General features: G+C 51.4%; 4 protein-coding genes across 4 annotated transcripts; 1 reads left to right on the forward strand and 3 right to left on the reverse strand.

Moving 5' to 3' along the window:
• Nucleotides 1-346: 346 nt before the first annotated feature.
• LOC311216190 (olfactory receptor 14C36-like) lies at nucleotides 347-1,339 on the reverse strand (the record flags this gene model as incomplete). The annotated part of the gene is made up of 1 exon (XM_084297736.1): nucleotides 347-1,339. The coding sequence occupies one exon, from the start codon at nucleotides 1,337-1,339 to the stop codon at nucleotides 347-349; it is 993 nt and encodes a 330-aa protein (XP_084153862.1).
• Nucleotides 1,340-7,718: 6,379 nt separating this feature from the next.
• On the reverse strand, nucleotides 7,719-8,669 carry LOC311216191 (olfactory receptor 14A16-like; the record flags this gene model as incomplete). Its single annotated transcript, XM_084297737.1, has 1 exon — nucleotides 7,719-8,669. The coding sequence occupies one exon, from the start codon at nucleotides 8,667-8,669 to the stop codon at nucleotides 7,719-7,721; it is 951 nt and encodes a 316-aa protein (XP_084153863.1).
• Nucleotides 8,670-14,593: 5,924 nt separating this feature from the next.
• Nucleotides 14,594-20,563, forward strand: LOC311216192 (olfactory receptor 14A16-like; the record flags this gene model as incomplete). The annotated part of the gene is made up of 2 exons (XM_084297738.1): nucleotides 14,594-15,487; nucleotides 20,540-20,563. The coding sequence occupies 2 exons, from the start codon at nucleotides 14,594-14,596 to the stop codon at nucleotides 20,561-20,563; spliced, it is 918 nt and encodes a 305-aa protein (XP_084153864.1).
• A 2,185-nt stretch (nucleotides 20,564-22,748) lies between these two features.
• LOC311216193 (olfactory receptor 14I1-like) lies at nucleotides 22,749-23,690 on the reverse strand (the record flags this gene model as incomplete). Its single annotated transcript, XM_084297739.1, has 2 exons — nucleotides 22,749-23,036; nucleotides 23,397-23,690. 2 exons carry the CDS (start codon nucleotides 23,688-23,690, stop codon nucleotides 22,749-22,751), a joined length of 582 nt encoding a protein of 193 aa, XP_084153865.1.
• Between the last annotated feature and the right edge of the window lie 1,024 nt (nucleotides 23,691-24,714).

The raw sequence follows: 24,714 nt of genomic DNA on the forward strand, positions 1-24,714 counted from the left end.
GAAAAAAAGGTGTTTCTGATTATAAGCTTATTGTTATAGACAAAAAAGCTGAAGAATATGTATTCAAGCAGTGTCCTCACTGCATCCATTAGTTCCAGGTTCCTCATGTTTTAGATGAGTGGGTTCACTGCTGGAAGCACTGACGATGGGAAGAGACTGCAGCAGAGACTAATGAAATTGCCCCAGTTTCTTTATTGTCTTTATTTAAACAAGAATATTGATTGTAAAGGTATTTGAAATTATCGACTTCATAATAATAATAATAAAATAAAAATAATTAGGAGGCTTAGAATAACATTAAATCAAAGCCAGAAGTTATAGGAAATAATAATAAAGAAAATTACTTTCAAGAATTTGCACTAAGAGTGTTTGTTTGCAGAAATCCTATTAGTATTATATGCACATTATTAATGCTGAAGAAAGAGGTATAAAATATTTTCCTCACTGCATGTTTGAGCTGCTGGTTCCTCATGCTGTAAATGAGGGGATTCACTGCTGGAGGCAACAGTGAGTATAGAGCAGCCATCACCAGGTCCACGGATGGGGAAGAGATGGAGGGGGGCTTCAGGTAGGCAAATATGCCAGTGCTGACAAACAGGGAGACCACAGCCAGGTGAGGGAGGCACGTGGAAAAGGCTTTGTGCCTGCCCTGCTCAGAGGGAATCCTCAGCACTGCCCTGAAGATCTGCACATAGGACAGCACAATGAAAACAAAGCAACCAACGGCTAAAGAAATACTAAACACAAGTGCCCTGACTTCTCTGAGGTAGGCATCTGAGCAGGAGAGCTTGAGGATCTGTGGGACTTCACAGAAGAACTGGTCCACAACATTGCCTCGACAGAGGGGCAGGGAAAATGTAGTGGCCGTGTGCAGGACAGCACTGAAAAGGCCACTGCCCCAGGCAGCTGCTGCCATCTGGGCACAAGCTCTGCTGCCCACGAGGCTCCCGTAGTGCAGGGGCTTGCAGATGGCAACGTAGCGGTCGTAGGACATTATGGTGAGAAAGGAATACTCTGCTCCAACCAAGAAGAAGAAAAAGAAGACCTGTGCAGCACATCCTTGATAGGAGATGGCCCTGGTGTCCCAGAGAGAATTCGCCATGGCTTTGGGCAGAGTGGTGGAGATGCAGCCCAGGTCAAGGAGGGCGAGGTTGAGGAGGAAGAAGTACATGGGGGTGTGGAGGCGGTGGTCGCAGGCTATGGCTGTGAGGATGAGGCCGTTGCCCAGGAGGGCAGCCAGGTAGATGCCCAGGAAGAGCGTGAAGTGCAGAAGCTGCAGCTCGCGCGTGTCTGCGAATGCCAGCAGGAGGAACTCGCTCACAGAGCTGCTGTTGGGCATTTGCTTGTTTTGTGTATGTTGTCCTGCTAAAGGAACAGAAATAGAGTGATAATATATCACGATTATCTAAGAAAAAAACATTTCATTTTTCAGTTAAATCTCTCAAAGCATTTGCCGAACTGCATGTAGACAGTTGGCAGATCCTTTTCCTTCATTGGTTTCAGTTGTTCTCTGCTGGCGTTTCCTTGAGCTGCAGGGCAATTGCACTAAGGAGGTTCTCCTGAGAAGAACCTGGACACTGCTGAGAGCAGAGGAATCCAGGCTCAAAGTTCACATCTCCAGACCCCTCACCCTGGCCCCATACCCCCCTTTCCCCAAGCACATTGAATGCCAGCGTGCTGCTGCCAGTGTAGGTAAGGCCAGGGAGGGACAGACGGACACTCAGCAGACCCTCCTGTGCTGCAGCTCTGCCTGCAGAGGAGGCAGCTCCTGCTGGGGACACCAGGAGCTTGAGGGCAGAGGCTGTGCTGGTGGGAGAGGAGAGCAGGGGGTGTCCCAGGGAAGGCGCCTGCCCAGCAGGGGATGGCAGGGATGTGCCTGAGCCCTCCCTCGCACAGCATTTGTGGCAGCAGCTCCCTCTCACCGCCTGCCCTGCTCATATCTCTACTGCCTTCCTATGTCCCTGCTGGAAAAAGGATCTCTGTCCCCATGTATCTTCCATGTCCTTGCTCACAGACCCCATCCCACATGCTGTGTGCTTCCTGAGTACAGGACATCACAGGGGTTGCAGCTCCTGAAGACCTGATAAGCCCTGAGGGAGACAAAAAATGTTGTTGTTTCAGTCTTTAGGCTGAGGTGCCTGAAGGGATTTAATCACATTAATTGCTGCCATGTTGATCTCTCCCTGCAATACTCTTGGAGTCTAAGTCTCCTGCACAATCCAGACCATTTCTTATCATGAACCCTGCCTCTCCTCCACACCAAGAATCTGAAAGCACAGAATCCAAGCAAGTCTTCCATTTCAGATAAACCATGCCTTGGTCTTCCTATTAAAATGCCCCCTCAAAAATACCATTCTTTAAAACATCTTCTATGCCACATTACATGTAGAATAAGACACATCCTCACAGATGTTATCAGCCATCAGATGTGCCAGCTGCAGAAGACCCCTCTGGCAACCCCACCTGCAGTGCCCTGCTGCCAGAGCCTCACGGTGTCAGGAGCTTGCAGATGTGTCCTGCCACACGCTGCCCTCTGTTGTTGCACTCCTCAGTGCCTCCAAGCCCTCTCTCCTTCTCTCCTCTCTGTGTGCCAGCTGCGGTCAGAGCCCCCAGCCCTGCTGCGCTGTGCAGAGGAGCTGCTCCTGGGCACAGCTGTCTCTCTGCAGCACTTGCCAGGAGCTGCCCTTGGGCCCAGGAGCCTGGCCCAGCTCAGCAGCAAAGCACCAGACCAAGGCACTGCAATCACCCCTCTGGGGGCTTTGCTGATGAGCCCACGAGCCTCAGGCACTCAGAGACAATTGAAGACAGCTCTCCAGAAGTCCAAGTCAGAGGCAAGTTTCCTGCAGTGTCCCCTGAGGGCCAGCACTGACACAGCCTCCCTTGGAGCTTGTTAGAGCAGAACCCTGGAGGCAGTGAGGACAAGGAGACAAAGGAGTGTGAAGGTGACACTGATGTGTAGACAAACTGGATGTGTGTCACCTAGCACAAGGGCCAGGCCTTGACCCCAAGTGCTTCGGAAGGGAGATCCTTTCCTTTACAGGTTGCTCAGGGCTCTTTGTGGGGCAGTAGGAGATGGGGATGTGCATGGCCAAGTGCAGGAGAATGGTACGACCCCTGCCTGCTTCATGGGTGGGGGCGAGGAGGCAATGAGGCCCTGGCACTTTAATGATAAGCTGTCTCCTCATGGGCGTCAGTGGCAGAGACAACAGTCCTAGCCATGGACACAAAGATCTGGTCTTGTTGGGACTTTCAGCCTTGTCACAGTCCTCTGCCCTGTCTATACATGGCTTTGCTTGGGACTCCAAGACCTCCACATCTTTCCTTTTCGGCTGCAGACCCTTATCTCTGTTGTGTCACAGCAGATCTGAGCCAAGCGTGATACCTCAGATCTTCTTGGTGGCCATGCTCCTCATAAGGCAGCTCTTTAGGAAGCTGGCCTGGTTCCTCGTGAGCAGGCAACACTGCTCGTATGGCATCCCTCGTGGTGCCCAGGCCCTCCTCCTCCTCACTACTCACTCAACAAGGTCCCAGGCTGCCCTGATGTGTGGTGTTCCTCTTCCTCTGGTACAGGACTGGGCTTTTCTCTATGTTAAAGTTAAGAGTTTTCTGAAGTGAAAATCCTGCAGATTCTCAAGTTTCACCCACAGTGATGCTCCATTCTATCAGCTGTTAATGTGAGCAGGCAGACAGTTCAACCTTCGTGTAATTGTGCTATATCTGACCAGACAGCAGCAGCAGCAAGAGTTGCAGGGAAAATTGGATAATTCAGGACTAACCATCTGAATGGAATTGCAACACAGTCACGGAAGGTAGGGGATGGAAGGCTGTCAGGTTCCACATTTGCTGTGCTTTCTTCTCATGCATACTGTCAGTTTGTCTGAAGCTGTGTCCTCAATGTTAAGGGGCTGTGCAGGTCAAAATTAGAAGGGCCAAAGCCCAGCTGGAGCTCAATCCATCTATTACTGTCAAAGACAATTAAAAAAATAAAATAAGATAAATATTATATAAATAGTATAAATGAAGGAGGACTAGGGAGGATCATAATCCTTTATTGGATTTTGGGGGGAAAACCCAGTAACAAGGGATGAGGTAAAGTCTGAGGCACTTAATGCCTTCTTTGCCTCTGTTATTAGCAGCAAGACCAGTTGTTCCCCTGGACATTTCTTCCTCCTCATGGCCAGTGCCAACCTTCCATTGCACACTTTGTGGCATTTTTTTCTCTCCTGTTCTTTCCTACTACCAAAGGAAGCTCCATCAGGGTGGAAACCACTCCTGAAGTAGGGATCCCAACCCAGCAGGCTCCTTGTGGCCTCTCAGCCAACCAGACACAAGTCACCTCAGCAGCAGCATCCAAGCCATGGGCCTCCTGCTGCTGGCCTTGCAGCTTCTTGGCTAGACACAGCCAAGCCTTGTGCCTCCTGCTGCCCACTCATGGACTCAAGCAGAAGGGACAGGACAACCCATGTTGGGGCCTTCTTTCTGTCTGGGTCCTCCTGGCTCTGGAGGCAGAGGGGATCCCCCAGTCAGCATGCCAAGCAGGTGCCTTCTGCTGGCCTAGCAGGGCCACTGCCAGATGTCGGCCCAAAAGTGCAGCTCCCAGGGAGAAGTCAAGGCTGACCTGCCACCTCCAGACACAAGTGACCTCACAGTCCCTTTCTGTGACACGTTCCTGCTGCTGCCCTATCAAGTGCAGAGACAGAAGTGACCTCACAGTCCCTGCCACAGTCACATTCCTCCTGCTGGGGCAGGAGATCCTGAGGTAGAGCTGAGCTTTCTCTAGCCCCCTTGGTATCTCTTTTTACTTTCTGGGTTAGAGATTATGTAAAGTTTTAGTGGGATTGTTTGATGTTCTGCTTTTTCTGTCACGTCTGTGGTTGAGGTATGGACAAGATCTGTGGTTTACGGGTGTTTTACATCTGCCAAGGAGTTTAGGGTTAAATAGAGCATTTTAATGTTAGTGGTAAGTGAAGGGATTATGGTTATCAAGAGAGAAAATTGATTCCTTTCAGAGTGTTGTAGTAGCATTTAGGTTTAGGGATTAAAATCACTGTTTCCAGTAAGGTAAGGGACATACATTACTGTTTTAAGTCAGTGTTACTGCAGCATTGGCATTGCATGAATGCTCTTACCTCTATGAAACCATTAATTTCTGCTGGCCATGTGTGGTGGTTTTACTCAGGTGTGCAGCTGAGCTCCACCACAACCGCTCTCTCACTCCCCCTCTCCTCAAAGAGGAAGGGGGAGAAAATACAACACAGAGAAGTCGAGGTTAGAGATGAGAAAGGTTTAATTAAAGGGAAAAGGAATGGGGAGGAAAAACAGAGACAAAAGAAACAATCAGTCTGCGCAGAAGCACAGCGAGAGAAAAAAATATTCTCTACTTCCCATCAGCGAGCGGTGTTTGGCCACGTCCTGGGTAGCAGGGCCTCAAAACGCGTAGTGGTTGATCAGGAGGAACAGCCCCCTCCCCCACGAGAGCCCCCCCTTTTATTGCTGAGTGTGACCTCAGGTGTTATGGAATATCCCTTTGGTTGGTTTAGGTCAGCTGCCCCAGCAATGTCCCCTCCCCATCACTTGCCCACCCCCAGCCTGCTGGCTCCTGGGGGCTTGGAAGGAGTCCTGATGCTGTGCCCGCACTATGCAGCAAGAGACACAACACTGGAGTGATATCAGTGCTGTTCCAGCTACGAGTGCAGAGCACAGCACTGTGTGGGCTGCTGCAGGGAAAAGGTGACTCCAGCTCAGACAGACCCAACACACAGATTCTCCACTGAAATCAACAGTTGGACATAAATGTCCATTGCACCAGTTCCCACCTTAGGCTGCACGGAGGCACATAAATTTTTATTATTATTGTTATTATTATTATTATTGTTGTTGTTATTTTATTTTATTTTATTTTATTTTTTTGAAGCAAACAACTGTAAACCATGTTACAATTTGCTGAAAAACAGAACAAACTCCTCAGCTGTGTGCCCAGTCCAGGCTGCCTCTAGGCAACTTCACATTCCAAAAGGAAGAAGTAGAAATTAGATGGACAAGAAACTAGATTTATTTTTTGTTTTGTTTTGTTTTATTTTATTTTATTTTATTTCAAGATAAAATATTTTATACAGCTAGATTGGAAATGCTAAATAGAAAAAGAGTTGAGGAGCTGCCTAAGGACATGATTAGATAAACTTGTTAAACATGGTCAAATTTGAACTCCTTGATGGTCAGAGACTAACTGGGTAGGTTAGAGGGATCAGAATGATCAAAGGTTTGCAGTGGGCAAATCTGGAGACCAATGGGAAGTGCATAGGTCCAGACAGAGAGCTGGAAAGGGAAATTCCAACACTGTCAGTTTAATCAGGACCGGTGGAAGATTATGGCCTTAAATGCACATCAGAATCAACAGAGTAGTGCAAGTGCAGGGGAAGAACGGTATTTCTTTTTCTGCAGTGAATATACATCCTGGAAATTCTCATTTTGTGACAACAGAAATTCAACTTAATGTGGGACACTTTGTGGAAAGGATTCACCCAAATCCCTTCAAGTGATGACAATTAGGTGCTCTATTTCTTAAATACTGAAGGAATGCACAGGATTTTGGGCAAAGCTTTGCTGTCTGACCATAAGCAACCAGTTCCACCTCTAGATACTCGGCTGCATCTGAGGAACTTCCCTGGACTGGCCGCTGTCAGAGAGGACCTGCAGGAGACCCTTGGGGCTACAGATTGAGCCAGGTGGACTTGCCAGGGCACCTCTACTGCCAGTAGTAGTCTCTGTCCCTGTAACAGCAGCCCAGCCCAGCACAACAAACCCCATCAAAGACAAGTCGGGGGCTCTTGAGAAATGGTCATCCATCTGAAATGGTCATTTTGAGCATTGGTCATACATGTACAGCATTGGTATCACACCAGTGTTTTGTCCATTGCTGAGCAATACTGGCACAACATCAGGACTCCGTAAGGCTTGGATTGCTTTGGTTTCCACCAGTCACTGCACAGGAGATGGAGGTCCATGAAGCTTCACGACCTCTTGTCTCATGCCTGGGAGATCCCCAGCACACAGTGCCTCTGCCCCGCAGGGCCAGCCCCGCTCCCCAGGCCAGCACAAGAGGCCTGGCCCAGCCACAGAGCAGCTCCAGATTCCTCTCCAGGATGCCATTTGCCATCAGACCCAGCACCAGTGGGACAGTCCCAGGACAGTCAAAGGCCAGTTACTGTTTGCTGGGCAATGTGGAATCAGGAAGGGAGCTCCCAGACCAGCCCTTGGTCTTTCACTGGTCACTTTGGGACTCTGATCCTGCTGCTGGCCATGGCCATGGCCAGGGAAGCAGCAGCCCCGACCCGAGGGCAGCAGAGAGGCAGAGCCCAGCGGGCAGTGAGGGGCAGCCCCGAGGACCACCGGGGCTGCTCCTGCATGTGGCAGCTGGGCTCTTGGCCCTGAGCCCCTCCTGCATGCTGGCACTGCTCCCCCAGCTCCAGAGTTGTGAAGAGACAGCAGCTGAAAGTAGTTAATTTATCCTGGATTCTTTATTTTCTTTATCTACACAGAAAGACAAGTTCTATAGTTACATGGCAAAGCTTTTGGACAAAAATAAAAAGAAATAATTAACAGATAGGAAACTTAGAATATCATTAATATATGATAAAAACAAGTTTCAGAAAATGGTATAAAAGAAAATAATAAGAAAAGACTGTTCTAACATATTGTCAGAAAAACTTTGAGTCCGGTTAGGACTTTAGTCCATTATTAAGATGAAGAACTATGTATCCAAAGAGTTTCTGCAAGGCATTCTTGAGCTCCTGGTTCCTCATGCTATAGATGAGGGGGTTCAGGGCTGCAGGAACCACAGAGTATAGAACTGCAACCACGAGGTCCAGGGACTGGGAGGAGATGGAGGGGGGCTTCAGGTAGGCAAACATGGCAGTGCTGATAAACAGAGAGACCACAGCCAGGTGAGGGAGACACGTGGAAAAGGCTTTGTGCTGGCCCTGAGAAGAGGGCATCCTCAGCACCACCCTAAAAATCTGCACATAGGATAGCACAATGAAAACAAAACAACCGAATGCTAGACAGACACTAAGTAAAATAAGCCCAAACTCCCTGAGGAACAACTTTGAACAGGACAGCTGGAGGATTTGAGGAAGTTCACAGAAGAACTGATTAAGCTCATTGCCTTGGCAGAGGGGCAGGGAAAATGTGTTGGCCGTGTGCAGGACAGCAGTGAGAAAGCCACTGCCCCAGGCAGCTGCTGCCATCTGGGCACAAGCTCTGCTGCCCAGGACGCTCCCGTAGTGCAGGGGCTTGCAGATGGCAACGTAGCGGTCGTAGGCCATGATAGTAAGGTTATAATACTCTGCTGATATGCAGAAGAGAAAGAAAAAGACCTGTGCAGCACATCCTTGATAGGAGATGGCCCTGGTGTCCCAGAGGGCATTGGCCATGGCTTTGGGCAGAGTGGTGGAGATGGATCCTACATCGAGGAGGGCGAGGTTGAGGAGGAAGAAGTACATGGGGGTGTGGAGGCGGTGGTCGCAGGCTACGGCGCTGAGGATGAGGCCGTTGCCCAGGAGGGCAGCCAGGTAGATGCCCAGGAAGACCGCAAAGTGCAGGAGCTGCAGCTCACGCGTGTCTGTGAATGCCAGCAGCAGGAACTCACTCACAGAGCTGACGTTAGACATTTGCTGTCCATACACATGCTTACCAGGTAAAGAGTAAAATGCAGAAGAATGTTAAAACAGAGTTCTCTGAGGAAAACCTATTGTGTCTATTAAAGCACACCGTAACCTGAGCATCTCTCTTTGCACGAAAATCTTTTGGCATCTCTCCTGCTTGAGCTGCAGCTGGTGCTGGCTGAGAGTGGCACTGGGAGCAGGGGCTGCTGTAGGCTGCAGAGGAGTCCTCTCTGCTATACAGCAGGAAGGAATCAGGAACATGGGGGAAGCTTAAGTTCAGTTCACTGGTCAGATTAATGATCTTTTCAGTGTTATTTCAAACAACTCATCTGAATGCAGAGTTACACAGGCCACTGCCCACAAGTCGTGTTCTAATCTGCCCTGTATTTCCTATCTTTGAGCCACAGGACCATCCAACTCAGGTGTTTCCCTGAGAAGAAACTGTAAAGAACTGAGAGCAGAGAAGCCCCAGTCCAAGTGCAGCTGGACAGAAACCTCACCTGAGGTGAAGTTCTCACACAGACAGAGCTTGGGAGCATCCCTGTCTGAGCTCTACGTTCTTTTCTACCTCTGCCTTCCCCAAAGCCCATGGGCTGCAGTGGGAGAGGAGGCCAGGGAGGGGCTGCTCCAGGGGAAGGCGTCTGCACTGCAGGGCGTGGCCGCAAGGTGCCCGAATCCCCCCTGCCACGGCGTTTCTGCCAACAGCTCCTTCTGGCCGCCTGCCCCTCTCTCTGCTGCCTCAGCTGTCCCTGCCGGGAGCTGCTGCTCTGCGCCCACCTCTTCTTTCCCCCTGCCCGTGCTCACAGACCCCATCCCACACGGCTGTGCTCAGCGCTGTCCTGCAGCACCCTGCCACCAACAGGGCCCTGCCAAGGGGCACCTCCATGGCTGCAGGAGCTACGGGGCAGCTGACAGAGAGCCCGGCATGGCCAGCCAGGGCAGGGTGTTCTGGGCTGACCGGGGGCACCTGCCTTAGGGCACTGCAAGGGGCTTCTGCCAGACTTTCTCACCTCACACTGCAACCCAGCAGGACTCTCAAAGCCTACTGCATTGCCCACTGCCCTCCCAGAAACAAGACCCAGCAGGAGGAGACCCTTCCACGACCTGCAGCTGCATGGCCCTGCAGCCAGACCCTTACCTTGTCAAGGGCTGTGCAGGTTTCTCCTGCAGGCAGCTCTCAGCATCCTCCCACTGCCAACTGCCTTCAGCCACTCTCTCCTTCTCTCCTCTCTGTGTGCCAGCTGCGGTCAGAGCCCCCAGTCCTGCTGCGCTGTGCAGAGGAGCTGCTCCTGGGCACAGCTGTCTCTCTGCACCAAGGCCCTCTTGCCACGAGCTCTCTCTGTCCCACGAGCCCGGCCCAGCTCAGCAGCACAGCACCAGCCCAAGGCACTGCAATCACCCCTCTGGGGGCTTTGCTGATGAGCCCACACACGAACCTCAGGCACTCAGAGACAATTGAAGACATCTCTCCAGAAGTCCAAGTCAGAGGCAAGTTTCCTGCAGTGTCCCCCTGAGGGCCAGCACTGACACAGGCTCCCTTGGAGCTCGTTAGAGCAGAACCCTGGAGGCAGTGAGGACAAGGAGACAAAGGCAATGTGAAGGTGACATTGAGGTGTAGGAAACATGGATGTGTGTCACCAAGCACAAGGGCCAGGTCTTGTTGCATGGCACACAGGAAGGGAGATCCTTTCCCTTGACAGGTTGGTCAGGGCTCTTTGTTGGGCAGTAGGAGATGGGGATGTGCATTGCCAAGTGCAGGAGAATGGTACGACCCCTGCCTGCTTCATGGGTGGGGGCGAGGAGGCAATGAGGCCCTGGTGCTTTAGCAATAAGCTGTCTCCTCATGGGCCTCAGTGGCAGAGACAACAGCCATAGCCACGGACACAAAGACCTGGGTCCTGTTGGGACTTTGAGCCTTGCCACAGCCATTACTCTTCTCCTCACCAGGCTGTTTGAGGGACTCCCGGACTTCCAAATCTTCCACTGCTGGATGCAGACCCTTCTGTGGGTAGTGTCACGTTTGATCTGAGCTGAGTCTGATAACTCAGATCTTCTTGGTGGCCATGCTGCTCATAAGGAGCTCTGTAGGAAGCTGGCCTGGTTCCTGGTGAGCAGGCACCACTTCTCGTATGGCATCCCTCGTGGTGCCCAGGCCCTCCTCCTCCTGGGCCCTGGTCACTCAGCAGAGTCCCAGTCTGCCTCCATGTATGGGGTTCCTCTTCCTCTGGTGCAGGACTGGGTTCTCCTCCTTGTAAATGTCAGGAGGTTTGTGTAGGCAAAATCCCGCAGTTTCTCAAGGTTACCCCACACTGATGCTCCATTCTGTCAGCTGTTAATGTCTGCAGGCAGATGGCTCACCCTGACTATGCTGTTTCTCACAAGATAACAGTAACAGGAGTTTGCAGGACAGTTTGGATAATAGAGCAGGAACTAGTTGAATGGAATTACAGCACAGAATCAGTGAAGGGTGGGGGATAGAAGGCTGCCAGATTCCACTTTTTCTGTTCTTCCTTCTCGTTCATGCTGTTACTTTGGAACTGCGTCCTATATACAAATCAAAGGACTGCATCATCTAATAAGAAGGAAATTAAGTCTATCCCAGCCAACACATGGACAATATCCAGCCCATATTCCATACCATCTGCACCTTGCTCAGCTCCAATACTTTCCAATTAATCACCACCACCTTTTTTCAGATGATATACACGCAGATATATCATGCCCTTAGTCTGTGGGTGTGCTGGAGTTGTCTAGGATCGAGTTAATTTTCATCTTAGTAGCTGGTATGAAGCTGTGTTTTGGATTTAGCATGAGTACTCAGTACTAGGGCCAGTCCTCTTTAATATATTTATCAATGATCTGGATGAGGGGATCAAGTGCACCCTCAGTAAGTTCGCAGATGACACCAAGGTAGGTGCATGTGTCGATCTGCTCGAAGGCAGGAAAGCTCTGCAGGAGGATCTGGATAGGCTGCACCGATGGGCTGAAGTCAACTGAAGTTCAACAAGGCCAAGTGCTGGGTCCTGCACCTGGGATGCAATAACCCCAAGCAGAGCTACAGGCTGGGAGAGGAGTGGTTGGAGAGCTGCCAGGCAGAGAAGGACCTGGGAGTGATGGTGGATAGTCGGCTGAATATGAGCCAGCAGTGTGCTCAGGTGGCCAAGAAGGCCAACGGCATCCTGGCTTGTATCAGGAACAGCGTGACCAGCAGGGCTAGGGAGGTGATCGTCCCCCTGTACTCGGCTCTGGTGAGGCCGCACCTCGAGTACTGTGTTCAGTTTTGGGCCTCTCACTACAAGAAGGACATTGAGGTGCTCCAGCAAGTTCAGAGAAAATACGAAGCTGGTGAGGGGTCTGGAGAACAAGTCCTACGAGGAGCGGCTGAGGGAGCTGGGCTTGTTCAGCCTGGAGAAAAGGAGGCTCAGGGGTGACCTTATTGCTCTTTACAGCTACCTCAAAGGAAGCTGTAGTCAGGTGGGGGTTGGTCTGTTCTCCCACATGCCTGGTGACAGGACGAGGGGGAACAGGCTAAAGTTGCACCAGGTGTGGTTTTGGTTGGAAGAACTTCTTTACCGAGAGGGTTGTGAGGCATTGGAATGGGCTGCCCAGGGAAGTGGTGGAGTCACCATCCCTGGAGGTCTTTAAAAGATGTTTAGATGTTGAACTTAGTGATATGGTTTAGTGGAGGACTTGTTAGTGTTAGGTCACAGGCTGGACTCGATGATCTTGAGGTCTCTTCCAACCTAGACAATTCTGCGATTCTGTGATTCTGTGGGAAGAAGAGCTTGGCCAGCAGAAACTTATGATTTCATAGAAGTAAGATGGTTTATGTAATGTAGATGCTGTGGTACAACTGACTTAAAACAGTCACATATGGCCCTTTCCTTACTTGAAACAGTACTTTCAATCCCTAAACCTAAATGCTACTACAGTACTCTGAAAGGAATCTTTTTTTTTTTTATTTTTTTTCTCTTACTAACCCCAATGCCTTCCCTTAACATTAAAATTCCCATTAAAATGCTCTATTTAACCCTAGACTCCTGCTCACCAGGAACCAGGTCAGCTTCCTACAGAGCTGCCTTACGAGGAGCAGGACCTCCAAGAAAATCTGAGTTATCATACTCAAGCTCAGATCCGGTGTGGCTCCACACAGAAGAGGGTCTGCAGCCCTCAGGAGGTACAGGTCTGGGAGTCCCTAGGACAGCCTGGTGTGGAAAGGATCAAGGGCTCTACAAGGGCTCAAAGTCACAACCCAGGTCTTTGTGTCCATGGCGATGGCTGTTGTCTCTGCCACTGAGGCCTAGGAGGAGACAGCTGATCGTTAAAGCACCAGGGCCTAACTGCCTCCTCGCCCCCAACCATGAAGCAGTCAGAGGTCGTACCATTCTCCTGCACTTGGCAATGCACATCTCCATCTCCTACTGCCCCACAATGAGCCCTGAGCAACCTGTCAAGGGAAAGGATCTCCCTTCCTGTGTGCCATGCGACAACACCTGGCCCTTGTGCTTGGTGACACACATCCAATTATCCTACACCTCAGTGTCACCTTCACATTGCCTTTGTCTCCTTGTCCTCACTGCCTCCCATGTCCTGCTCTAACGAGCTCCAAGGGAGGCTGTGTCAGTGCTGGCCCTCAGGAGAACACTGCAGGAAACTTGCCTCCGACTTGGACTTCTGGAGAACTGTCTTCAATTGTCTCTGAGGGCCTGAGGTTCGTGGGCTCATCAGCAAAGCCCCCAGAGGGGTGATTGCAGTGCCTTGGGCTGGTGCTGTGCTGCTGAGCTGGGCAGGGCTCGTGGGACAGAGAGAGCTGCTGGCAAGAGGGCCCTGGTGCAGAGAGACAGCTGTGGCCAGGAGCAGCTCCTCTGCACAGCGCAGCAGGACTGGGGGCTCTGACCGCAGCTGGCACACACAGAGGAGAGAAGGAGAGAGGGCTTGGAGGCACTGAGGAGTGCAACAACAGAGGGCAGCGTGTGGCAAGACACATCTTCAGGCTCTTGACACCGGGAGGCTCTGGCAGCAGGTGGGGTTGCCAGAGGGGTTTTCTACAGCTGGCACATCATAAGCCTGATATAGCATATTTCAGGGTGGCTCTCACTCTACATGTAATTTGGACTAGGAGAAACTTTAGAGTATGTCATTTATGAATGGGCATTTCAGGAGGAAGCCTGAGGCTTGGTTAGTCTGAGGAGGAAGGCTTTTTTGGATTCTCTGCTTTAAGATTCTTGCAGTGGAGGGGAATCTGAGTGAGTGTGAGCACAAAGCTTGTGGGATGAGGTCTGTTAGCGTGGACAGGGAGGAGATGTGGGGACAGAGAACCAGTTCCCAGCAGGGCCATGGGCAGGCGGTGAGAGGGAGCTGCTTCCAGAAATGCTGTGCAAGGGAGGGCTCAGGCACCTCCCTGGGAAAATCGATGCTCTTCTGTCCCACCAGCACAGGGCAGCACAGAAAGACCAGACACAGAGAGACACAGAGAGACCAGCACAGACAGACCAGACGTGATGGACAGACTGGCTGTGCTCTCTGAAGTACACTCTGTAGTAGAGGAATCTGTGATTCTGAGGATCCACAAGGTTTTCAATGTAGAGCAGCAGGAATGACAGTATAGAAAAAAGAAATCGCCACAGCCCTTCTCTGCCGTTAGGTGATTTGGGAGCAACAATTTGTTCATAAGAATTAAAATAATCTGAGAATATGCAATGTTCCTCTTTACTTCTTTCTATAGGTAAGAACTGTTAACTACACTGCCCAAAGCAGAGTCCCCTGCTCCCAGGGACACCCTTGGGAAGCAACAGACAGAGCTCATGAAATGGACCTGCTTAATATCTACTTAATAGGCTGAAACTGAATCAGATATCATCAGATAATTTTGTTGTATTTTCTTACTGCCTTTTCCCTCCTTGGGAGAACCCTATGGCCAAAACCAGCAAATGCCCAACATCAGCTCTGTGAGCGAGTTCCTCCTGCTGGCATTCGCAGACATGCGCGAGCTGCAGCTCCTGCACTTCGCGCTCTTCCTGGGCATCTACCTGGCTGCCCTCCTGGGCAACGGCCTCATCCTCAGTGCCGTAGCCTGCCACCACCACCTCCACACCCCCATGTACTTCTTCCTGCTCAGCCTCGCCCTCCTCGACCTGGGCTGCATCTCCACCACTCTGCCCAAAGCCATGGCCAATGCCCTCTGGGACACCAGGGCCATCTCCTATCAAGGATGTGCTGCACAGGTCTTTTTTGTTGCTTTCTTGTTTGGAGCAGAGTTTTCCCTTCTCACTGTCATGTCGTATGACTGCTACATTGCCATCTGCAAGCCCTTGCACTACGGGAGCCTCGTGGGCAGCAGAGCTTGTGCCCAGATGGCAGCAGCTGCCTGGGGCAGTGGCTTTCTCAATGCTGTCCTGCACATGGCCAACACATTTTCCCTGCCCCTCTGCCAAGGCAATTCTGTGGACCAGTTCTTCTGTGAAATCCCCCAGATCCTCAAGCTCTCCTGCTCAGATGCCTACCTCAGGGAAGTCGGGGCATTTGTGTTTACTATTTCTTTAGTCTTTGGTTGTTTTGTTTTCATTGTGTTGTCCTATGTGCAGATCTTCAGGGCTGTGCTGAGGATGCCCTCTGAGCAGGGCAAGCACAAAGCCTTTTCCACGTGCCTCCCTCACCTGGCAGTGGTTTCCCTGTTTGTCAGCACTGCCATATTTGCCTACCTGAAGCCTGCTTCCATCTCTTCCCCATCTCTGGACTTGGTGGTGTCACTTATGTACTCAGTGGTACCTCCAGCAGTGAACCCCCTCATCTACAGCATGAGGAACCAGGAGCTCAAAGTTGCAGTGAGGAAGATGATTCTATATGTGCTTCTTAAGCATCAATGTTGTTAATATTATCGTGATTTGTATCATATCATTTTCATATTTAGTAGTATTATCATATTGTAATCATTAATAATAATCCTCTGAAGACTACCATTGTATTTGAGAAATTGACATGACAGATTTTTATATTATATTTCTTTTTTATTTTTAAAATAATTTTTAATATTGATTTAATTTATTTAGTAATTTATTTAATTTGAATACATCTTCGAATCAACCAATTGAACTAGGCTTCCTCTGTAGGTATAGTCAATTAAGAAAAGAACATAACTTCACTGGTCTCAGCTGCCATCTCTTCCCATCTCCTCTGGAGCTGGGGGAGCAGCTGCAGCACGCAGGAGGGGCTTGGGGCCAAGAGCCGAGCTGACACATGCAGGAGCAGCCCTGGTGGCCCTCGGGGCTGCCCCTCACTGCCTGCTGGGCTCTGCCTTTCTGCTGCCTTCGGGTCGGGGCTGCTGCTTCCCTGGAGCCATGGCCATGACCAGCAGCAGGACGTGGCCTTTTCACTGCTACTCTCTTTTGGTCTCCACATTGTTCTCTTGTGCTCTTGTACGTGGGTTAGCCATCAGGTCTCATGCACCTTGGTGAGTTTCCTGATGTCCCTAGAGTGGCATCTCCTCCACATCTCTGTACACCTCTTCTAAAGCTGATGTTAGAAATACACCCAAGGAGCTCCTCCCAGAACAGCCCTCTTGTTTTTCTGGGCTTCAGGATGGATCAGATTCCCATAGTGATCACTGAAGGACAAAGGGCTGGACTGTGATCTGACTTCTTGGTAGCACATGGCCCAGCAAACAGTAATAACTGGCCTTGACTGGCCTGGGAGTGTCCACTGGTGCTGGGTTTGATGGCAAATGGCAACCTGGAGAGGAATGTGGAGCTGCTCTGTGGCTGGGCCAGGCCTCTTGCGCTGGCCTGGGGAGCGGGGCTGGCCCTGCAGGGCACAGGCACTGTGTGCTGGGGATCTCCCAGGCAGAGAGCAGGGCTCCTGCAGCTTCACAGACCTCCACCTCCTGAGCTGGGGCTGGCCCCAGCGCAGGGGCTGCTGGGGAGGCCCAGAGCCGCCTTTGTGCCAGCAGCTGCGGTGCCTTTGAGGGGCTGGGGCTGTGGTGGCCGTGCCCAGAGCCCTGCAGCAGCCTGTGGTGGGCACTGCCCTGGGGCCAGCACAGCCTGCGCTGCTGGGTTGGGGAGAGGGCAGGGAGGAGGGGAGAGGTGGGCAGGGGCTGGGCTGGGCTGGGCAGTGCCCGGCAGAGGGCAACAGCAGCGTCAGGGAGCGGTGGCAGCATGCAGGGGAGGGCTCCCAGCAGGGCTTGGTGCTGCAGAGCCAGGGCTGCACGAAGGGAGCCCAGAGCTGCAGGGGCAGGGGAGAGGAGGCCGCTCTGGGCCCTTGTTGGCCTGGGCAGAGAAGGAAGGGGGCCCAGGGCATTCGTCCCTTCCCCGCAGCCTGCCAGGACCTGCAAGGCGCTCATGGAGTGTCCAGGGCCAGGCTGTACCCCATGGCCACGAGCCCTGCCTTCCCTCCTCCTGTTACACTGTGTGCACTGGCCGCAGCAGAGGGGACCACCAGCCAGCCCCTGCATGGAGCTCTGCCACCCGCCTGGCCCCGGCCCTCTCCAGCGCCCTCCTTGCTGCTCTCTGATGCACGCCAGCCCCTCCCCGTGCATGCCCGCCAGCACATGTGCTGAGGGCCAGGGTGACTGCTGCAGGGGCAGGGAGCTCAGCATGGCCCTTGCAGCCCCCTGCCCTGGGCCTGCCTCTGCCCTTGGGCTCGGCCCCGGCCTTGGCTCTGCTGGCAGAGGCGCTCTTGGCATGCGCTTCCTGGCCTCCCCTCGCCTGTGCACAGCTGCTGCCCACTCCGGCTGCTGCCACAAATGTGTCCTCACCAGCAGCACCACCCCTTGGGCTGCTTCTGCTGGCCTCCCCCACCCCACTGCCTTGACTCCTTGTCTCTGCTGGGCCCCAGCTCCTGCACCGAATTGCATCCCTTGGCTGTCAGTGCCCTCTCCCCTACCGTGGTGGGATGTGTTTCCAGTGGGTCATCTACCATGCACCATAATGAACACTATGAGCAGGACTAGAGGGGTCCTGCTTCCAGCCAGGGGGAGGCAGGGAGGAAAGGGACAATCAGGTTTACTGGACTGTGTATATTTAATGGCCTGACACATCACACCCACAAATGTATCAGGCTCTACTGGACACCGGTGCACAGAGTACCCTAATGCCATCAAGCTAGAAAGAGGTAGAACACACCTGTATTTCTGGAGTGACAGGGGGAACCCAATACATAACTGTACTGGAGGCTGAGGTGAGTCTAACTGTGAAGGAATAGCAAAACCACCCCATTGGGACTGGCCCAGAGGCTATGTGCATCCTCGACATAGACTGCTTCAGGAGAGGGAATTCTGAGTTCCAAGAGGGCACCACCGGTGGGGCTTTGGCAGAACTGCCTTGGAGACAAAGGACATGAAACTGTTGTCTACCTTGCTTGGCCTTCCACAGAACCCTTCTCTTGGGGGTTTGCTGAGGGGTGAAGAACAGCAGGTGTCAATGGCTACCGTGGTGGCACACCTGAGGCAGCGTCGCGCTAACCGAGACTCCCTGATTGCCATCCATGAGCTGGGTCATCGACTGGAGAGCCAAGGTGTAGATGTAGAGCTTGGGAGCGTGGTTTAGTGATGGACTTGTCAGCACTAAGGTAAAGTTGCCTGACCTGGGTTACACGTCCCAGAGTAGTGTCAGGCACAACGCAATTCTTTTTGCCTTCTGCATCTATAGCACAGGAAGTAGGACTTTGCCCTACTCTATTGACTGGGCAGGTCTTTTCACTCTACTCAATGTAGGTTTCTGTGTCTGGAAAGGGACAATTTCCCAAAAGTGGCCAATCTCATGGGTAGAGCTACAGCCAATGAACATATATTTCCTTTAATTTTCTTCCTGAGTTTTCCACAGAAGACCCAATAGGGACTATGGATGTCCAGGTGTCTACTGAGATTGAGGCTGAATTTCTCAGGATCCAAAAGTCATTTCAATTTTATTTTATTTTATTTTATTTTATTTTATTTTATTTTATTTTATTTTATTTTATTTTATTTTATTTTATTTTATTTTATTATTTTTTGAAGGCACCCCTGACTTATCTTAGAAAGGATTTCATGTGTTGGGCTGGGCTGCATTTACTGGGACAAAGACCACTGTTAGCAGTGGAGGTGTCAGACCAGCACACTCAGCTCTTCCTCCCGATGAAGGTCTCTAAAGAAGTCACTCTGGATGAATAGCAACAGGAGAATGATATTCAAAACTGAAATGCTGCAAAATTCAGCCTTTCAAACAAGAAAATATTTTTATTGGTTGCTTTTTTAAATCTTCCTTAATTTCATCTTGCAAGCTCTGCAATTAGCTGCGTAAGGTGTGAAGGCTTGAAGACAACTATCGAAGAGATGTTAGGAGTTTCAGCATTTTAATGAGTTCCATGGTGTATTTTGGTGCTGAGTCTATGAAGCTCAGGTACTGAGAGGTGAATAATGCAACCGCTAGAAAAAATAGTCAGAAGGACAAGCTGAAGTGATTTGGAGTATTAATGGGCCCCACTGAGGGCTGTTACTAACAAAGCCTCCCAGGGGCCTTGGTAGGGTAGATAATTGGAGGCCATGGTTATAGACACGCAAAGCACTGTGCTGAGAAAAATCTTGGTTTGTTTCAGTGAAGCAGAAGAGCCAAGGCCTGACCCCTGGAACTGTGAGAGGAGATCCTGCACCCGCACGTCTGGCTCAAGGCTGTTCCTGGGGTCTGTGGGCTGTGGTGGGCAGTGTGATGCCATGAGAAGAACAGTGGTATGACACCTCTGAGCTGCTGAACAGGGTTGCAAAGAACCAATGAGGCCTCATCAGAATGAATAAAATGTATTTCCTCATAAACTCTAGCCAAGAGGACAGAAATTTCAGGGCTGTTGGGCCTGCCATTTCTACCAGCACCCTCTGCATTCCCCTCTACAGGCTTTCCTATCATGTGCCACAGTCTGACCTATTTCCGTGAAGTCTGGAGATACCATCTCTGTTCACCAACTTGCTTTAATCCCTTGCTTTCACCCATGTCTCGTCAGCCCTCACCAGAGTTTCTTTGAAACACAAAGCCAGGGTCTGATCACAGGGTGACCTCTGGCACTACAGCACTACCCTTTGAGGGACATTTCTTCCTCCTTGTGGACAATGCTTCACTTCCAAGGTGCACTCTGTGGAAGTTTTATCTTCTGCTCATTTCTACTGCCAAAGAAAGCTCCATCAGGGTGGAAACCACTCCTGAAGCAGGCATCCCAACCCAGCAGGCTCCTTGCGGCCTCTCAGCCAAGCAGACACAAGTCACCTCAGCAGCAGCTTCCAAGCCAGGGGCCTGCTGCTGGCCTTGCAGCTTCTTGGCTAGACACAGCCAAGCCTTGTGCCTCCTGCTGCCCAGTCATGGACTCAAGCAGAAGGGACAGGACAACCCATATGGGGGCCTTCTTTCTGCCTGGGTCCTCCTGGGTGTGTAGGCAGAGGGGATCCCACAGTCAGCGTGCCAAGCAGGTGCCTTCTGCTGACCTAGCAGGGCCACTGCCAGATGTCAGCCCAAAAGTGCAGCTCCCAGGTCTATGTCAAGGCTGACCTGCCACCTCCAGACACAAGTGACCTCACAGTCCCTTTCTGTGACACGTTCCTGCTGCTGCCCTATCAAGTGCAGAGACAGAAGTGACCTCACAGTCACTGCCACAGTCACATTCCTCCTGCTGGGGCAGGAGTTGCTGAGGCAGAGCTGAGCTCCTCAGAGCATTCCCACCCATCTCCTCCTTGTGGCCCACAAGCTGATCAGATCCATGGCCCCTCACATTTATTTGGATTTAGGGTTTGGTTTAGGTCTCTTAAGCAGTTTTCTAGTTTTAAATATACCATTTTAATGCTAGTATTAAGGGCAGAGATCAGAGTGATTAAGAGATTAAGGGCTAGGGAAAGCGGCTATGAGCTGAATTTTGTCTTCTAGGGATACGTTGTGGTCACTCATTAGAGTAGTGGATTCCTGTCAGGGTGCTGAGTAGCAATTAGGTTTAGGAAAGAAGTTTACAGGTTAAAGCTGGGGAATAGCCTTGTATGACTATTTTAAGTCACAGTTACAGCTGCATCAGCATAACCTGAACCCTCTTACCTCTACAAAATCCTTAATTTCGGCTGGCCAAGCTCCTATTCCCTCCTCTCAGTGTTACATTTCTCCTGGCCAGGCTTCTCCTGATTTCCCCATATAACTTATCTTTTTAGGGGCATGTTTATGATGCCTTTCATGATCTTAGACTATCTGTCAGTGCTCTGTTGGCTACTCTATTCCTGAGAAAAACGCCACTTAAGACACGATGGAAAAGGACACAAAAGTCCATCAGAGCACCCTGCACAATGTGCCCAGCAGCTCTGCAGTGCCAGAAAAGCGTGGTTCCTGCCTACAAGTTTCCTTCCCAGAATGGCTCCTATGGCTCCAGGGTAACTTTTCTCAGGCACTCACTTCCCCAGGCCACACCACTCTTGCCCACAGGCCCCATGTGTCTCTCCAACCCTCCCTTCTGCCCCTGCAGTAGTGGCACCTCATCGCAGCAGGTTGGTGCATCTCCAGGCTCAGGGGTGTTTCCTGAGGGCCTGCCCTGTGTGGGGAGTGGTGGGGAGGAAGAGAGCAAGGTCATCTCCTGGGGCATGGCTGAGCACAGCCCAGCCATCCTGCACAACGGGCAGGTCCCTGCTCCCAGGCTGAGGCACACATGCAAGTTGGACATTTCTCCATCAGACCAGATTCACACAGGGCCCTTCAGCCCTGTCCCCCACTCGGTACTCACCACTTCCTTCTCATCAACCCAGACATACCCTGCTTTCCATTTGGGGACTCAGGCAGGACTTTAAGGATCTGCTAAAGCCCTGAGTGTCCTTGTTTCTCACAGCCTTCTCATCCATTGTGGGGACAAAGACTGGCTGGGACTGCATTTCTCTCTGCAGATCAGGCCGTGTGGTGCTGTGTTTTTGATATGTGACCAGAGCAGTGTTGGTCACTTGTGGTTCTGATCGCTGTTCCTGAGCAGTGCTTGCACAGCATCAAGGCCTTCTCTGCTTCTCATTCTGCCCCAGGAGTCAGTTGGCTGCAGGTGGGCAAGAGGCTGGGAGGAGAACCTGCAGTGACAGCTGACCCAGCCTGAGCAGTCTGAGCTGCCCATGCACTCCTCAGATTCACCTTGTTTGTTACCTGAAACGACCTTGCACAGTCATTTTATGAAGTTCTAATCACTACCCACTGAGCACCCTGTCCCTGGAGATCCCCTGACATCTCCTGGAAGCTCCAGATTCCTCTCCAGGTTGGCATCAGCACAGTCCCAATCAGATGAGTCCAAGATGAGTTGTCATCTCCTTAGGCAAGTGCTGCCCCAACGAGAGTGCTTAGTCCTACTCTTGGTCCCTCACAGACCTCCATGGGAATTTCAGCCTCTGTCCCACACTCTATGAAGAAGCCCAGAAAACAGAAGAGCAGGGAGCAACCCCTTGGCTGTGTTCCTGATAGCACATTTGGAAGAGGTGTCCAGGCTCCTGGGTTTGCCCTGAGCAAGACCCTCTTGGTACTGTGGTGCTAGCAGGGAGGCAGCTGTGACCCAGGGCTGCACAGTGCCTGCTGCTGCCTGCAGCCACAGGGATGCCACTGCAGAGACAACAGGACTGTCACCAAGGCATATGAAAACTCAAGACTAGCACAGAAAGAAGTACAGTCTGGAAGCTAAATGAGAGCAGCAGTGAAAAGACCACATCCTGCTGCTGGCCATGGCCATGGCTCCAGGGAAGCAGCAGCCCCGACCTGAAGGCAGCAGAGAGGCAGAGCCCAGCGGGCAGTGAGGGGCAGTCCCAAGGGCCACTGAGGATGCTCCTGCATGTGGCAGCTGGGCTCTTGATCCAGAGAGCCTCCTGTGTGCTGAGGTTGCTCCCCCAGCTCCAGAGGAGATAGGAAGAGACTGACACCAGTGAATTTCTGATGGATTTCTTTTTGGGTTTAACTACGCAGGAAGCCAAATTCTATCGGAAAATAATTGACTTCTACGGTGCTAGGAAAAATATTATTTAAACAAAAGTGAAATAATGAGAGAAAATAACAATACAGATATATAATAATTGAAGATATCATGTTATTTTCTTTCTTAGAAAAGCCTGGATTTCTAATATTAGGCATAGTATTATAGGTGAATTTGCTGAAGATGTGTGTATTCAAGTAGAGTCCTGATGGAATCCCTTAGTTCCTGGTTCCTCATGCTGTAGATGAGGGGGTTCGCTGCTGGAGGAACCACAGTGTACAGAACTGTAACCACCAGGTCCAGGGATGGAGAGGAGATGGAGGGGGGCTTCAGGTAGGCAAACATGGCAGTGCTGACCATCAGGGAGACCACGGCCAGGTGAGGGAGGCACGTGGAAAAGGCTTTGTGCCGGCCCTGCTCAGAGGGAATCCTCAGCACTGCCCTGAAGATCTGCACATAGGACACCACAATGAAAACAAAACAATCAAAGCCTAAAAAAACACTAAACACAAGTGCCCCAACTTCCCTGAGAGAGGCATCTGAGCAGGAGAGCTTGAGGATCTGGGGGATTTCACAGAAGAACTGGTCCACAGCATTGCCTTGGCAGAGGGGAAGGGAAAATGTGTTGGCCGTGTGCAGGACAGCATTGAGAAAGCCACTGCCCCAGGCAGCTGCTGCCATCTGGGCACAAGCTCTGCTGCCCACGAGGCTCCCATAGTGCAGGGGCTTGCAGATGGCAATGTAGCGGTCGTAGGCCATTATAGTGAGAATAGAATATTCTGCTGCTATAAAGAAGACAAAGAATAAGACCTGTGCAGCACAGCCTTGATAGGGGATGGCCCTGGTGTTCCAGAGGGCATTGGCCATGGCTTTGGGCAGAGTGGTGGAGATGCAGCCCATGTCGAGGAGGGCGAGGTTGAGGAGGAAGAAGTACATGGGGGTGTGGAGGCGGTGGTCGCAGGCTACGGCGCTGAGGATGAGGCCATTGCCCAGGAGGGCAGCCAGGTAGATGCCCAGGAAGAGTGCGAAATGCAGGAGCTGCAGCTCGCGTGTGTCTGCGAATGGCAACAGGATGAACTCAGTGATGGTGCTTCTGTTGGACATCTGTTTTTTTGGGATGTGTTCCTGCACATAGAAGAGGAAGAACAGTAATAACGTACAACAGATTTATCAGAGAAAAATTAATCCCATTTCTCATCTAATATCACCAGAAAATTGCCCACTTCCAGTAAGACATTTGGCAGGTCCCTTTCATGAGTTCTTCCTGATGCTGCCTGAGGGTATCCCTAGGAACAGGGGACTCCTTTGTGGGCAATGGAAGAGTCAGTTTTGCCCAATAGCCAGAGGAAAGGCAGAACATGGTGTAATCTCAGACTCACTTCACTGCTGATATCAAAGAACCTTGCCCCAGTGTTGCTCCCGGGTTAACCAACTTCAGAGCATATATATATATACAGATTTCTTTAATTTTTATTGTATATGGTCAGATTTTTTGTGGTTGCTAACCTACCACACCTGCTGAGTTTTTCTGAAACAGAAACCCTGAGCATTTCTCTTGCACTTGATGGGAAACTTTGCGCATCCTAAGAGAAAAAGAGGCAGTCCCTATAGCGCGAAGTGTCCTTTAGTGAGGACAGACAATCTGTCCATCAGTGCTGGTCTCAGCTGCCTGTGAGAGCTGCAGGAAAGTTCTACTCAGAGGTTGACCTGAGAAGAACCTGAACACTGCTGAGAGCAGAGACATCCAGGCTCAAAGTGCCCATCTCCCGATGCCTCACCTTCTCCCCATACTCCCCTTCCCCCAAGCACACCAAGGGCTCTCCCCATGGGAATGTGAAACCCCCATCCCCAGCCAGCCTGGGAACAAGACCAGCAGCAGCACGGCCAGCTGGAGAAGCCAGGAGGAATGCCAGCGTGCTGCTGCCAGGGGAGGCAAGGCCAGGGAGGGACAGACGGACACTCAGCAGACCCTCCTGTGCTGCAGCTCTGCCTGCAGAGGAGGCAGCTTGTGCTGGGGACAGCAGGGGCTTGAGGGCACAGGCTGTGCTGGTGGGAGAGGAGAGCAGGGGGTGTCCCAGGGAAGGTGCCTGCCCTGCAGGGGATGGCAGGGAGGTGCCTGAGCCCTCCC

Source organism: Netta rufina (assembly GCF_964035555.1).
Source record: "Netta rufina genome assembly, chromosome: 18".
NCBI lineage: Eukaryota > Metazoa > Chordata > Aves > Anseriformes > Anatidae > Netta > Netta rufina.